Source organism: Salvelinus namaycush, chromosome 23 (assembly GCF_016432855.1).
Source record: "Salvelinus namaycush isolate Seneca chromosome 23, SaNama_1.0, whole genome shotgun sequence".
NCBI lineage: Eukaryota > Metazoa > Chordata > Actinopteri > Salmoniformes > Salmonidae > Salvelinus > Salvelinus namaycush.
Window position 1 is genome coordinate 1,319,864 of NC_052329.1, and position 13,828 is coordinate 1,333,691.

The window sequence follows — 13,828 nt, forward strand, 5'->3', positions numbered from 1 at the left end:
TCTGCTAAATGACTAAAATGTAAAAATGTAAAAATAAGAGGAAGTGAACCACAGATGGAGGACTAATGGTTTGATAAGAGGAAGTGAACCACAGATGGAGGACTAATGGTTTGATAAGAGGGAGTGAACCACAGACGGAGGACTAATGGTTTGATAAGAGGGAGTGAACCACAGACGGAGGACTAATGGTACGATAAGAGGAAGTGAACCACAGATGGAGGACTAATGGTTTGATAAGAGGGAGTGAACCGCAGATGGAGGACTAATGGTTTGATAAGAGGGAGTGAACCACAGATGGAGGACTAATGGTTTGATAAGAGGAAGTGAACCACAGATGGAGGACTAATGGTTTGATAAGAGGGAGTGAACCACAGATGGAGGACTAATGGTTTGATAAGAGGGAGTGAACCACAGACGGAGGACTAATGGTACGATAAGAGGAAGTGAACCACAGATGGAGGACTAATGGTTTGATAAGAGGGAGTGAACCGCAGATGGAGGACTAATGGTTTGATAAGAGGGAGTGAACCACAGATGGAGGACTAATGGTTTGATAAGAGGAAGTGAACCACAGATGGAGGACTAATGGTACGATAAGAGGGAGTGAACCACAGATGGAGGTAAACAATCACGATGCCAAACAACAAACAAACAATTATTGTGACATTCAGAACTCTTCCTCCATTAACATCCTTAATTCTCTAACTAACTAATAATCTACTCTAACCCAATACCCTGAACCGTCATACTCCTTCACTTCTAACCCATACCCTGAACCGTCATACTCCTTCACTTCTAACCCAATACCCTCTCCCAGAGAGAGAGAGAGAGAGCAAGAGAGAGCAAGAGAGAGAGAGAGAGAGAGAGAGAGAGAGAGAGAGAGAGAGAGAGAGAGAGAGAGAGAGAGAGAGAGAGAGAGAGAGAGAGAGAGAGAGAGAGAGAGAGAGAGAGAGAGAGAGAGAGAGAGAGAGAGAGAGAGAGAGAGAGAGAGAGAGAGAGAGAGAGAGAGAGAGATATTGAAGGATCAGTGGGTCTGCTCAGTGCTTAGCATGCCAACACAGACAGAGAGGGAGGCTGGGTTCAAACACAACAACTGTTTCCTCTCTTTGGATTTGTTCCAAATGGCACTCTATTGCCTTTATGGTGCACTACCAGGGCCCATAGTCCCTTTAAACAGAATTACGTATTGGCTAGCAGCGTGTCCCCATAGAGCTTTGGTCAAAAGTAGTGCACTATATTGGAAATAGGGTGTCATTTGGGACACATTTTCTCTCTGTACAAAATCTCATTACAAAATCATGGGCATTAATATGGAGTTGGTTCCCCCTTTGCTGCTATAAAAGCCTCCACTCTTCTGGGAAGGCTTTCCACTAGATGTTGGAACGTTGCTGCGGGTACTTGCTTCCATACAGCCACAAGAGCATTAGTGAGGTCGGGAACACTGATGTTGGGCGATTAGGCCTGGCTCGCAATCGGCGTTCCAATTCACCCCAAAGGTGTTCGATGGGTTTAAGGTCAGGGCTCTGTTCAGGCCCGTCAAGTTCTTCCACACCGATCTCGACAAACCATTTCTGTATGGACCTCGCTTTGTGCACAGGGGCATTGTCATGCTGAAACAGGAAAGGGCCTTCCCCAAACTGTTGCCAAAGTTGGAAGCACAGAATCGTGTAGAATGTCGTTGTATAATGTAGCGTTAAGATTTCCCTTCACTGGACCTAAGGGGCCCAAACCATAAAAAACAGCCCCAGACCATTATTCCTCCTCCACCAAACTTTATAGTTGGCACTATGCATTGGGGCAGGTAGCATTCTCCTGGCATCTGCCAAACCCAGACTCGTCCGTTGGACTGCCAGATGGTGAAACGTAATTCATCACCAGAGAATGCGTTTTACACCGCTCCAGAGTCCAATGGAGGCGAGCTTTACACCACTCCAGCCGACGCTTGGCATTGCGCATGGTAATCTTAGGCTTGTGTGCGACTGCTCGTCCATGTAAACCCATTTTATGAAGCTCCCGACAAACAGTTATTGTGCTGACGTTGCTTCCAGAGGCAGTTTGGAACTGAGGACTGACTCTTCGCTCTTCAGCACTCGGCGGTCCTGTTCTGTGAGCTTGTGTGGCCTACCACTAAGAGGCTGAGCCGTTGTTGCTCCTAACGTTTCCACTTCTTCACAATAACAGCACTTACAGTCGACCGGGGCAGCTTTAGCAGGGCAGAAATTTGATGAACCTGCTTGTTGGAAAGGTGGCATCCTGTGACGATGCCACGTCGAAAGTCACTGAGCTCTTCAGTAAGGCCCTTCTACTGCCAATGTTTGTCTATGGAGATTGCGTGGCTGTGTGCTCGATTTTATACACCTGTCAGAAACGGGTGTAGCTGAAATAGCTGAATCCACTCATTTGAAGGGGCGTCCAAATACTTTTGTATATGTAGCGTATCAACGGCCAATCATTGCTGAATATTAGCTATAACAGCACTGTATTGGGGACTTTGGTGTAACTATAGAAACTGATTGTACAACTGAATGTAGATACATGTGCAACTGTGTTTAGTTTTCCCCTCTCACTTTGGAGACGGTGTCATGTGACCTTCTGACTGTGTATAAAATGAGAGAACTCATGCCAAAGAGTCCTGCTGCAGCTGGTACCATTGATAGATTTGTAAAGGAGAGGGGAGGAGAGGAGAGGAGAGGAGAGGAGAGGAGAGGAGAGGAGAGGAGAGGAGAGGAGAGGAGAGGAGAGGAGAGGAGAGGAGAGGAGAGGAGAGGAGAGGAGAGGGGAGAGGAGAGGAGAGGAGAGGGGAGGGGAGGGGAGAGGAGAGGAGAGGAGAGGAGAGGAGAGGAGAGGAGAGGAGAGGAGAGGAGAGGAGAGGAGAGGAGAGGGGAGGGGAGAGGAGAGGAGAGGAGAGGAGAGGAGAGGAGAGGAGAGGAGAGGAGAGGAGAGGAGAGGAGAGGAGAGGAGAGGAGAGGAGAGGAGAGGAGAGGTGGAAATAAAACCATAACAAATGGTTGTGAAAAGAAGAAGACAAGAACCTGTCAAAATTTTATTTAAATTAAACACAATAATTTCTGGTCTGTATACTGCCAGGTTGGTGGGAATGGAGGGGGGTGGAGGTGGGCAGGCGATGGGGGACAGGGGGAGGAGGAAGAGGATGAAGGGAGAGGGGTGGAAGGCATGGGGACAGGAAGGGGGAAGCGAAGGGGGGGGTGAGTTAAAGGGTGTAGGGGTTGATGTAGGTTTTGTGGTGGGTGCTCCAGCAGAAAAATAAGGCACTAGACAGTAGCATGCCACAGCCACAGCCACAGCCACAGCCAGCCACAGCAACAGCCACAGCCAGAGCCAGCCACAGCCAGCCACAGCAACAGCCAGGCACAGCCACAACCAGCCACAGCCACAGCCAGTCACAGCCAGCCACAACCAGCCACAGCCACAACCAGCCACAGCCAAGCCACAGCCAGCCACAGCCACAGCCACAACCAGCCACAGCCAAGCCACAGCCAGCCACAACCAGCCACAACCAGCCACAGCCAGCCACAACCAGCCACAGCCAGCCACAGCCACATCCAGCTACAGCCACAACCAGCCACAGCCACAGCCAGCCACAGCCACAACCAGCCACAGCCAAGCCACAGCCAGCCACAGCCACAGCCAGCCACAGCCACAACCAGCCACAGCCAAGCCACAGCCACAGCCAGCCACAGCCACAACCAGCCACAGCCAGGCCACAGCCAGCCACAGCCACAGCCACAGCCAAGCCACAGCCAGCCACAGCTAGCCACAGCCAGCCAAAGCCACAACCAGCCACAGCCACAGCCAAGCCACAGCCAGCCACAGCTAGCCACAGCCACAGCCAGCCAGAGCCAGAGCCGTTCAACAAGAGTCATTTAGGCCCCCTGAGTGGCACAGTGGTCTAAGACAGTGCTAGCTGTGCCACTAGAGATCTTGGTTCGAGTCCAGGCTCTGTCGCAGCCGGCCGTGACCGGGAGACCCATGGGGCGGCGCACAATTGGCCCAGTGTCATCCGGGTTAGGGGAGGGTTTGGCCGGCAGGGATGTCCTTGTCCAATCGTGCTCTAGCGACTCCTGTGGCGAGCTGGGTGCAGTGCACGCTGACACGGTAGCCAGGTGTACGGTGTTTCCTCCGACACATTGGTGCGGCTGGGTTAAGTGGGCATTGTTGTCAAGAAGCAGTGCGGCTTGGCTGGGTTGTGTTTCGGAGGACGCACGGCTCTCGACCTTCCCTATTCCCTTTATAGTGCACTACTTTCAATCAGGACATAGGGCTCTGGTCAAAAGCAGTGCCCAACCTTATGTAGGGAATAGGGTGCCATTTGACACGCAGAACAGTGTGTTACACCCAGGGTTCAAAGAGCAGAATGCTGTAGAAAACATCAGGGTTAAATCCAGGTAGATGAAATGCCATCACCACCTATATAACATGACCAGACTAGAGAGAGACTCTGTGTCTTAGGGCACACTATTCCCTTTATAATGCACTACTTTAGACCAGGATCTATGTAGGTATTTGGGCGCCACTTGGGGATGCATTCTCAGTGTCTTAATCTCTGTTGAGAATGCCTGTGAACGTTCTGGAGATCTGCCGATCTCCTCTTACACGTGTAACCGATGTGAAATGGCTAGCTAGTTAGCGGTGGTGCGCGCTAATAGCGTTTCAATCGATGACGTCACTCGCTCTGAGGCCTTGAAGTAGTTGTTCCCCATCGTGCTGCTTTTGTGGCGCGATGGGTAACGATGCTTCGTGGGTGACTGTTGTTGATGTGTGCAGAGGAGCCCGGGTAGGGGCGAGGGGGCAGACTAAAGTTAAACTGTTACATTGATGCTGTTGACCCGGATCACTGGTTAGTACTCTTCGGAAAAGGAGGAGGTCAAAAGGGAGGTGAGTGTAACCGATGTGAAATGGCTAGCTAGTTAGCGGTGGTGCGCGCTAATAGCGTTTCAATCGGTTACGTCACTCGCTCTGAGGCCTTGAAGTAGTGGTTCCCCTTGCTCTGCAAGGGCCGCAGCATTTGTGGCGCGATGGGTAACGATGCTTCGTGGGTGTCAGTTGTTGATGTGTGCAGAGGAGCCCGGGTAGGGGCGAGGGGACAGACGAAAGTCATACTGTTACACACAAACGATCTCAAACATCCGGATCCACAGTCTTAGCATTACCGATAGAGACAGAAATAAAGCTGTAGGATATACCTCCCATGCTACTGTCATTATCCCATGCTACTGTCACCTCCCATGTTACTCCTACCTCCCATGCTACTTTCACCTCCCATGCTACTGTCTTCTCCCATGTTACTCCCACCTCCCATGTTACTCCTACCTCCCATGCTACTTTCACCTCCCATGCTACTGTCTTCTCCCATGTTACTCCTACCTCCCATGTTACTCCAACCTCCCATGTTACTCCAACCTCCCATGCTACTGTCTTCTCCCATGTTACTCCAACCTCCCATGCTACTGTCTTCTCCCATGTTACTCCAACATCCCATGTTACTCCAACCTCCCATGCTACTGTCTTCTCCCATGTTACTCCAACCTCCCATGCTACTGTCTTCTCCCATGTTACTCCAACCTCCCATGTTACTCCCATCTCCCATGTTACTGTCACCTCCCATGTTACTCCAACATCCCATGTTACTGTCACCTCCCATGTTACTATCACCTCCCATGTTACTCCTACCTCCCATGTTACTCCAACCTCCCATGTTACTCCAACCTCCCATGCTACTGTCTTCTCCCATGTTACTCCAACCTCCCATGTTACTCCAACCTCCCATGCTACTGTCTTCTCCCATGTTACTCCAACCTCCCATGTTACTCCAACCTCCCATGCTACTGTCTTCTCCCATGTTACTCCAACCTCCCATGTTACTCCAACCTCCCATGTTACTGTCACCTCCCATGTTACTGTCACCTCCCATGTTACTCCAACCTCCCATGTTACTGTCACCTCCCATGTTACTGTCACCTCCCATGTTACTCCAACCTCCCATGTTACTGTCACCTCCCATGTTACTGTCACCTCCCATGTTACTCCAACCTCCCATGTTACTGTCACCTCCCATGTTACTGTCACCTCCCATGTTACTCCAACCTCCCATGTTACTCCAACCTCCCATGTTACTGTCACCTCCCATGCTACTCCTACCTCCCATGTTACTCCAACCTCCCATGCTTCTTTTTATATGAAACATGAATGTGTTGAGAATCCCAAATTATTTGCATAGTCAATTTACACACAGCTCTGACACACTTATCCCACCAGACATGCCACCAGGGGTCCTTTCACAGTCCCCAAATCCAGAACAAATTCAAGAAAACGTACAGTATTATATAGAGCCCTTATTGCATGGAACTTCCTCCCATCTCATATTGCTCAAATAAACAGCAAATCTGGTATCAAAACAGATAAAGCAACACCTGGTGGCACAACGCCTCTCCCCTATTTGACCTGGATAGATTGTGTGTATGCATTGATATCTAGGCTACGTGTGCCTTTTAAAGAAATTGTATGACAGTAGTTCTGTCCTTGAGCGGTTCTTGTCTATTGATGTTCTGTATTATGTCATTCTGTATTATGTCATTCTGTATTATGTCATTCTGTATTATGTCACTCTGTATTATGTCATTCTGTATTATGTCACTCTGTATTATGTCATTCTGTATTATGTCATTCTGTATTATGTCATTCTGTATTATGTCATTCTGTATTATGTCATTCTGTATTATGTCATTCTGTATTATGTCATTCTGTATTATGTCATTCTGTATTATGTCATTCTGTATTATGTCATTCTGTATTATGTCATTCTGTTTTGTGTGGACCCCCGGAAGAGTAGCTGTTGCTCTTGTAACAGCTATGGGGATCCTAATGGGGATCCTAATAAAATAACAAATACCAAAATACAAGTCATCTCCCATGTTACTGTTACCTCCCATGTTACTGTCGCCTCCCATGTTACTGTCGCCTCCCATGTTACTGTTGCCTCCCATGTTACTGTCACATCCCATGTTACTGTCACCTCCCATGTTACTGTCAACTCCCATGTTACTGTCACATCCCATGTTACTCCTACCTCCCATGTTACTCGCACCTCCCATGTTACTGTCGCCTCCCATGTTACTGTTGCCTCCAATGCTACCCACATCTCCCATGTTACTGTCACCTCCCATGTTACTGTCACCTCCCATGTTACTGTCACCTCCCATGTTACTGTCATCTCCCATGTTACTGTGCCTCCCATGTTACTGTCATCTCCCATGTTACTGTCGCCTCCCATGTTACTGTTGCCTCCAATGCTACCCACATCTCCCATGTTACTGTCACCTCCCTTGTTACTGTCACCTCCCATGTTACTGTCACCTCCCATGTTACTGTCATCTCCCATGTTACTGTCGCCTCCCATGTTACTGTCATCTCCCATGTTACTGTAAATCAATTGTTTCATCCCAAATGGCACCATATTCCCTTTTTAGTGTACTACTTTGACCAGTGCACTACATAGGGAATAGGGCTCTAGTCAGAAGTAGTGCACTACATAGGGAATAGGGTTCATTTTCAGACACACTCAGTGCTTTCAATAATTAGATCCTCACATCAGACTGATTTCATCATTTCAGCTCCACACCTCTACATGTATTTGCAGATTACATGTCCATCGCTACAATCCACCTGGAAATCACAGCAACCATCGGGTCATTGGACTTTCGATGAAAAACTATCTTTGCGGATTTGCTTGGTAAATTATGATTGATTTTTGAAGGGGAACAGCCAGGGCTTTTTCTTCGGGAGCGAAGCTTCACTCAGCTTCTCTCAGCTTCACTCAGCTTCTCTCAGCTTCTCTCAGCTTCTCTCGGCTTCTCTCAGCTTCTCTCAGCCTCACTCAGCTTCACTCAGCCTCACTCAGCTTCACTCAGCTTCACTCAGCTTCTCTCAGCTTCTCTCAGCTTCTCTCAGCTTCTCTCAGCTTCTCTCAGCCTCACTCAGCCTCACTCAGCCTCACTCAGCCGCACTCAGCTTCACTCAGCTTCACTCAGCCTCACTCAGCCTCACTCAGCCTCACTCAGCCTCACTCAGCCTCACTCAGCTTCTCTTAGCTTCTCTCAGCTTCACTCAGCTTCACTCAGCTTCACTCAGCATCTCTCAGCCTCACTCAGCTTTACTCAGCCTCTCAGCTTCTCTCAGCCTCACTCAGCTTCACTCAGCCTCACTCAGCTTCACTCAGCCTCACTCAGCTTCACTCAGCCTCACTCAGCCTCACTCAGCTTCTCTCAGCTTCTCTCAGTCTCACTCAGCTTCTCTCAGCCTCACTAAGCTTCTCTCAGCCTCACTCAGCTTCTCTCAGCTTCACTCAGCCTCTCTCAGCTTCTCTCAGCTTCTCTCAGCCTCACTCAGCTTCTCCTCTCCTCCTCCTCTCTTAACACCCCCTCTCCTAACTCTCTTAATCTCCTCATCTCTTAAACTCCTCCTCCTCTCTTAACCTCTTCCCCCTCCTCCTCTCTTAATCTCCCCCCTCCTCTTCCTCTCCTAACATCCTTCTCCCCCCTCTCCTTCTAACAGAACAGATTCCCTGATGATAAATACCATGTTTTCCTTATAATCCTACCTGAGGAGGATTCTTCTAGATCTATTCACACACACACACACACACACACACACACACACACACACACACACACACACACACACACACACACACACACACACACACACACACACACACACACACACACACACACACACACACACACACACAGACTGTGAAATGAATCTCCTGATTCCCAACATGCCACCTCATGGATTCACGCAACACTAGAAATCCCTGCTTGTCCACCTCAGCAAAACACTGAAACAACTAGAATCCTAGTGCTATAAGCCTACTGTAATGTAACCTTCTGCTCTGTTAATAGGCCTACTGTAATGTAACCTTCTGCTCTGTTAATAGGCCTACTGTAATGTAACCTTCTGCTCTGTTAATAGGCCTACTGTAATGTAACATTCTGCTCTGTTAATAGGCCTACTGTAATGTAACCTTCTGCTCTGTTAATAGGCCTACTGTAATGTAACATTCTGCTCTGTTAATAGGCCTACTGTAATGTAACCTTCTGCTCTGTTAATAGGCCTACTGTAATATAACCTTCTGCTCTGTTAATAGGCCTACTGTAATGTAACATTCTGCTCTGTTAATAGGCCTACTGTAATGTAACCTTCTGCTCTGTTAATAGGCCTACTGTAATGTAACATTCTGCTCTGTTAATAGGCCTACTGTAATGTAACCTTCTGCTCTGTTAATAGGCCTACTGTAATGTAACCTTCTGCTCTGTTAGTAGGCCTACTGTAATGTAACATTCTGCTCTGTTAATAGGCCTACTGTAATGTAACCTTCTGCTCTGTTAATAGGCCTACTGTAATGTAACATTCTGCTCTGTTAATAGGCCTACTGTAATGTAACCTTCTGCTCTGTTAATAGGCCTACTGTAATGTAACCTTCTGCTCTGTTAATAGGCCTACTATAATGTAACATTCTGCTCTGTTAATAAGCCTACTGTAATGTAACCTTCTGCTCTGTTAATAAGACTACTGTAAAGTACCATTCTGCTCTGTTAATAGGCCTACTGTAATGTAACCTTCTGCTCTGTTAATAGGCCTACTGTAAAGTACCTTTCTTTTCTGTTAATAGGCCTACTGTAATGTACCTTTCTGCTCTGTTAATAGGCCTACTGTAATGCAACCTTCTGCTCTGTTAATAGGCTTACTGTAATGTAACCTTCTGCTCTGTTAATAGGCCTACTGTAATGTAGCTTTCTGCTCTGTTAATAGGCCTACTGTAATGTAACCTTCTGCTCTGTTAATAGGCCTACTGTAATATAACCTTCTGCTCTGTTAAAGCTATTTTGTGAAACAGATGATGCCAATGAGTCACTACCAGTGCAGTACAATGCTGTGGACTGGAACATTCTGTTAGGGCTGTGTTGAAGGCCTAGCAGAACATTTAAAAAGCAATTCCCCAGACTTCTGCAGAGATTGCGTTCATGCTAAAGCACTATGGATGTCGGCTCAAAGTGCATAGTCAGGATTCCCAAACAGTGTAGTTATTCCCTCCGCAATAGGATGTTTACATACACTTAGGTTGGAGTCATTAAAACTATTTTTTCAACCACTCCACAAATTTCTTGTTAACAAACTATAGCAAGTCAGTTAGGACATCTACTTTGTGCATGGCACAAGTCATTTTTCCAACAATTGTTGGGGTAACACAGTGCCACCGACGCGGCCCGCTACCAAGGACTGTGGGCTCTCCTTCTCCGTGGCCGAAGTGAGTAAGACATTTAAACGTGTTAACCCTCGCAAGGCTGCCGGACCAGACGGCATCCATAGCCGCATCCTCAGAGCATGAGCACACCAATTGGCTGGTGTGTTTACAGACATATTCAATCTCTCCCTATCCTAGTCTGCTGTCCCCACATGCTTCAAGATGGCCACCATTGTTCCTGTTCCCAAGAAAGCAAAGGTAACTGAACTAAATGACTATCGCCCCGCAGCACTCACGTCTGTCATCATGAAGTGCTTTGAGAGGCTAGTCAAGGATCATATCACCTCCACCCTACATGTCACCCTAGACCCACTCCAATTTGTTTACCACCCCAATAGATCCACAGACGATGCAATCACTATCGCACTACACACTGCCCTATCCCATTTGGACAAGAGGAATACCTACGTAAGAATGCTGTTCAGCATTCAACTCCATAGTGCCTTCCAAGCTCATCATTAAGCTTGAGGCCCTGGGTCTGAACCCCACACTGTGCAACTGGGTCCTGGACTTCCTGACAGGCCGCCCCCAGGTGGTGAAGGTAGGAAACATCACCTCCACTTCGCTGATCCTCAACACTGGGGCTCCACATGGGTGCGTGCTCAGCCCACTCTTGTACTCCCTGTTCACCCATGACTCTGTGGCCAAGCACTCCTCCAACTCAATCATTAAGTTTTCAGACGACCCAACAGTAGTAGGCTTGATTACCAACAATGACGAGACAGCATACAGGGAGGAGGTGAGGGCTCTGGGAGTGTAGTACCAGGAAAATAACCTCTCACTCAATGTTGACAAAACAAAGGAGATGATCGTGGACTTCAGGAAACAGCAGAGGGAGCACCCCTCTATCCACATCAACGGTACCGAAGTGGAGAAGGTGGAAAGCTTCAAGTTCCTCGACGTACACATCACTGACAAACTGAAATGGTCCACCCACACAGACAGTGTGGTGAAGAAGGCGCAACAGCGCCTCTTCAACCTCAGGAGGCTGAAGAAATTGGCTTGGCACCTAAAACCCTCACAAAATTTTACAGATGCACAATTGAGAGCATCCTGTCGGGCTGTATAAGCGCCTGGTACGGCAACTGCACTGCCCGCAACCACAGGGCTCTACAGAGGGTGGTGCGGTCTGCCCAACACATCACCGGGGGCTAACTACTTGCCCTCCAGGACACCAATAGCACCCGATGTCACAGGAAGGCCAAAAAGATCATCAAGGACAATAACCACCTGAGCCACTGCCTGTTCACCCCGCTATCATCCAGAAGGCGAGGTCAGTACAGGTGCATCAAAGCTGAGACCGAGAGATTGAAAAACAGCTTCTATCTCAAGGCCATCAGACTGTTAAACAGCCATCACTAGCACATTAGAGGCTGCTGCCCTATATACATAGACTTGAAAACACTGGCCATTTTAATAAATGGAATACTAGTCACTTTAATAATATTTTGCATTACTCATCTCATATGTGTATATACTGTATTCTGTTCTATTCTACTGTATCTTAGTCTATGTCGCTCTGACATTGCTCGTCCATATATTTATATATTCTTAATTCCATTCCATCCCATTCCTTCTATTCCTTACTTCCATTCCTTACTTAGATTTGTGTGTATTGGGTATATGTTGTGAAACTGTTAGATATTACTGCACCGTCGGAGCTAGAAACACAAGCATTTCACTACACCCGCAATAACATTTGCTAAACACGTGTATGCGACCAATAAAATTTGATTTGATTTAGATTTGATTCAATCCAAGCGCTCTAGTCAACAAAGCGGCTTTTAAAGGCAATGTTATTCTCTAGTCAACAAAGCGGCTTTTAAAGGCAATGTTATTCTCTAGTCAACAAAGCGGCTTTTAAAGGCAATGTTATTCTCTAGTCAACAAAGCGGCTTTTAAAGGCAATGTTATTCTCTAGTCAACAAAGCGGCTTTTAAAGGCAATGTTATTCTCTAGTCAATAAAGCGGCTTTTAAAGGCAATGTTATTCTCTAGTCAACAAAGCGGCTTTTAAAGGCAATGTTATTCTCTAGTCAACAAAGCGGCTTTTAAAGGCAATGTTATTCTCTAGTCAACAAAGCGGCTTTTAAAGGCAATGTTATTCTCTAGTCAACAAAGTGGCTTTTAAAGGCAATGTTATTCTCTAGTCAACAAAGCGGCTTTTAAAGGCAATGTTATTCTCTAGTCAATAAAGCGGCTTTTAAAGGCAATGTTATTCTCTAGTCAACAAAGCGGCTTTTAAAGGCAATGTTATTCTCTAGTCAATAAAGCGGCGTTTAAAGGCAATGTTATTCTCTAGTCAACAAAGCGGCTTTTAAAGGCAATGTTATTCACGGATTACAGGTAAACGCAGCAGTTGTCGGCTCAATTGGAAATTACCTTCACAGACGGAATCCTTAATTGGTGAAACTGACACGTCCGTTTGGGATATTAAAACAATAAAGAAGTTACTACAAACAACCAACACTGTTCTTTTCTGCAATAGTAGGACAGGACAACATGCTATTTTATTCACGCTGCTGAATGCTCCTCTCCTCCGTTTTCAGCAACAAAACAACAGCAATAACAAAGGCGGTGGAGGGCGAAGAGCGGCGCTGTTCTCCTAATGCAGATTCCATCTTTAAATGTCAAGCACGATATAGCGCGGTTTGAGATTGAATCCCGGCCAAAAAAAGTGCAATGCGAAACTCCTAGACACCTCCTCCTTTTCTCTGGCTGCTTATGGCCTATGAGTCGAGCATCGATCCACGTGTCATCTAGATACACAGTAATCTGGATCCACGTGTCATCCAGATACACAGTAATCTGGATCCACGTGTCATCCAGAAACACAGTAGTCTGGATCCACGTGTCATCTAGAAACACAGTAATCTGGATCCACGTGTCATCTAGATACACAGTAATCTGGTTCCACATATCATCCAGAAACACAGTAATCTGGATCCACGTGTCATCTAGAAACACAGTAATCTGGATCCACGTGTCATCTAGAAACACAGTAATCTGGATCCACGTGTCATCTAGAAACACAGTAATCTGGATCCACGTGTCATCTAGAAACACAGTAATCTGGATCCACATATCATCTAGAAACACAGTAATCTGGATCCACGTGTCATCTAGAAACACAGTAATCTGGATCTACGTGTCATCTAGAAACAGTTCTGTGTTGAGATTCACTTTCCCTCCTTTATTTAGAGCCCAGACCTTGATTAAAAATGGATTCCACTCTCACTGTTGGTTCATACTGCTGTTCTGTGCCGTGGAACCAGAACGCGTCTAGTATTGTTCCAGTATATAAAGAGACACTTGTCTGGCCAAAATTCTGCTTCAACATCTTAAATGTTACTGGGCCAACTAAAATGTACTGTACTCAAAGTACTGTACTGTACTCACACGTGGTCCCGTGTGGCTCAGTTGGTAGAGCATGGCGCTTGCAACGCCAGGGTTGTGGGTTCAATTCCCACGGGGGGACCAGGGTTCAATTCCCACGGGGGGACCA

The 13,828-nt window shown here is 47.0% G+C and overlaps 1 protein-coding gene across 1 annotated transcript in view; it reads right to left on the reverse strand.

Moving 5' to 3' along the window:
• Positions 1-7,238, reverse strand: part of LOC120018903 (glutamate receptor ionotropic, kainate 1-like) — an 86,534-nt gene extending 79,296 nt beyond the window's left edge. Inside the window, exon 1 of the mRNA XM_038962122.1 lies at positions 6,944-7,238. Within this exon, the coding sequence (XP_038818050.1) occupies positions 6,944-7,238 (295 nt within the window). The remainder of the gene's footprint in view (positions 1-6,943) is intronic.
• Positions 7,239-13,828: the final 6,590 nt, after the last annotated feature.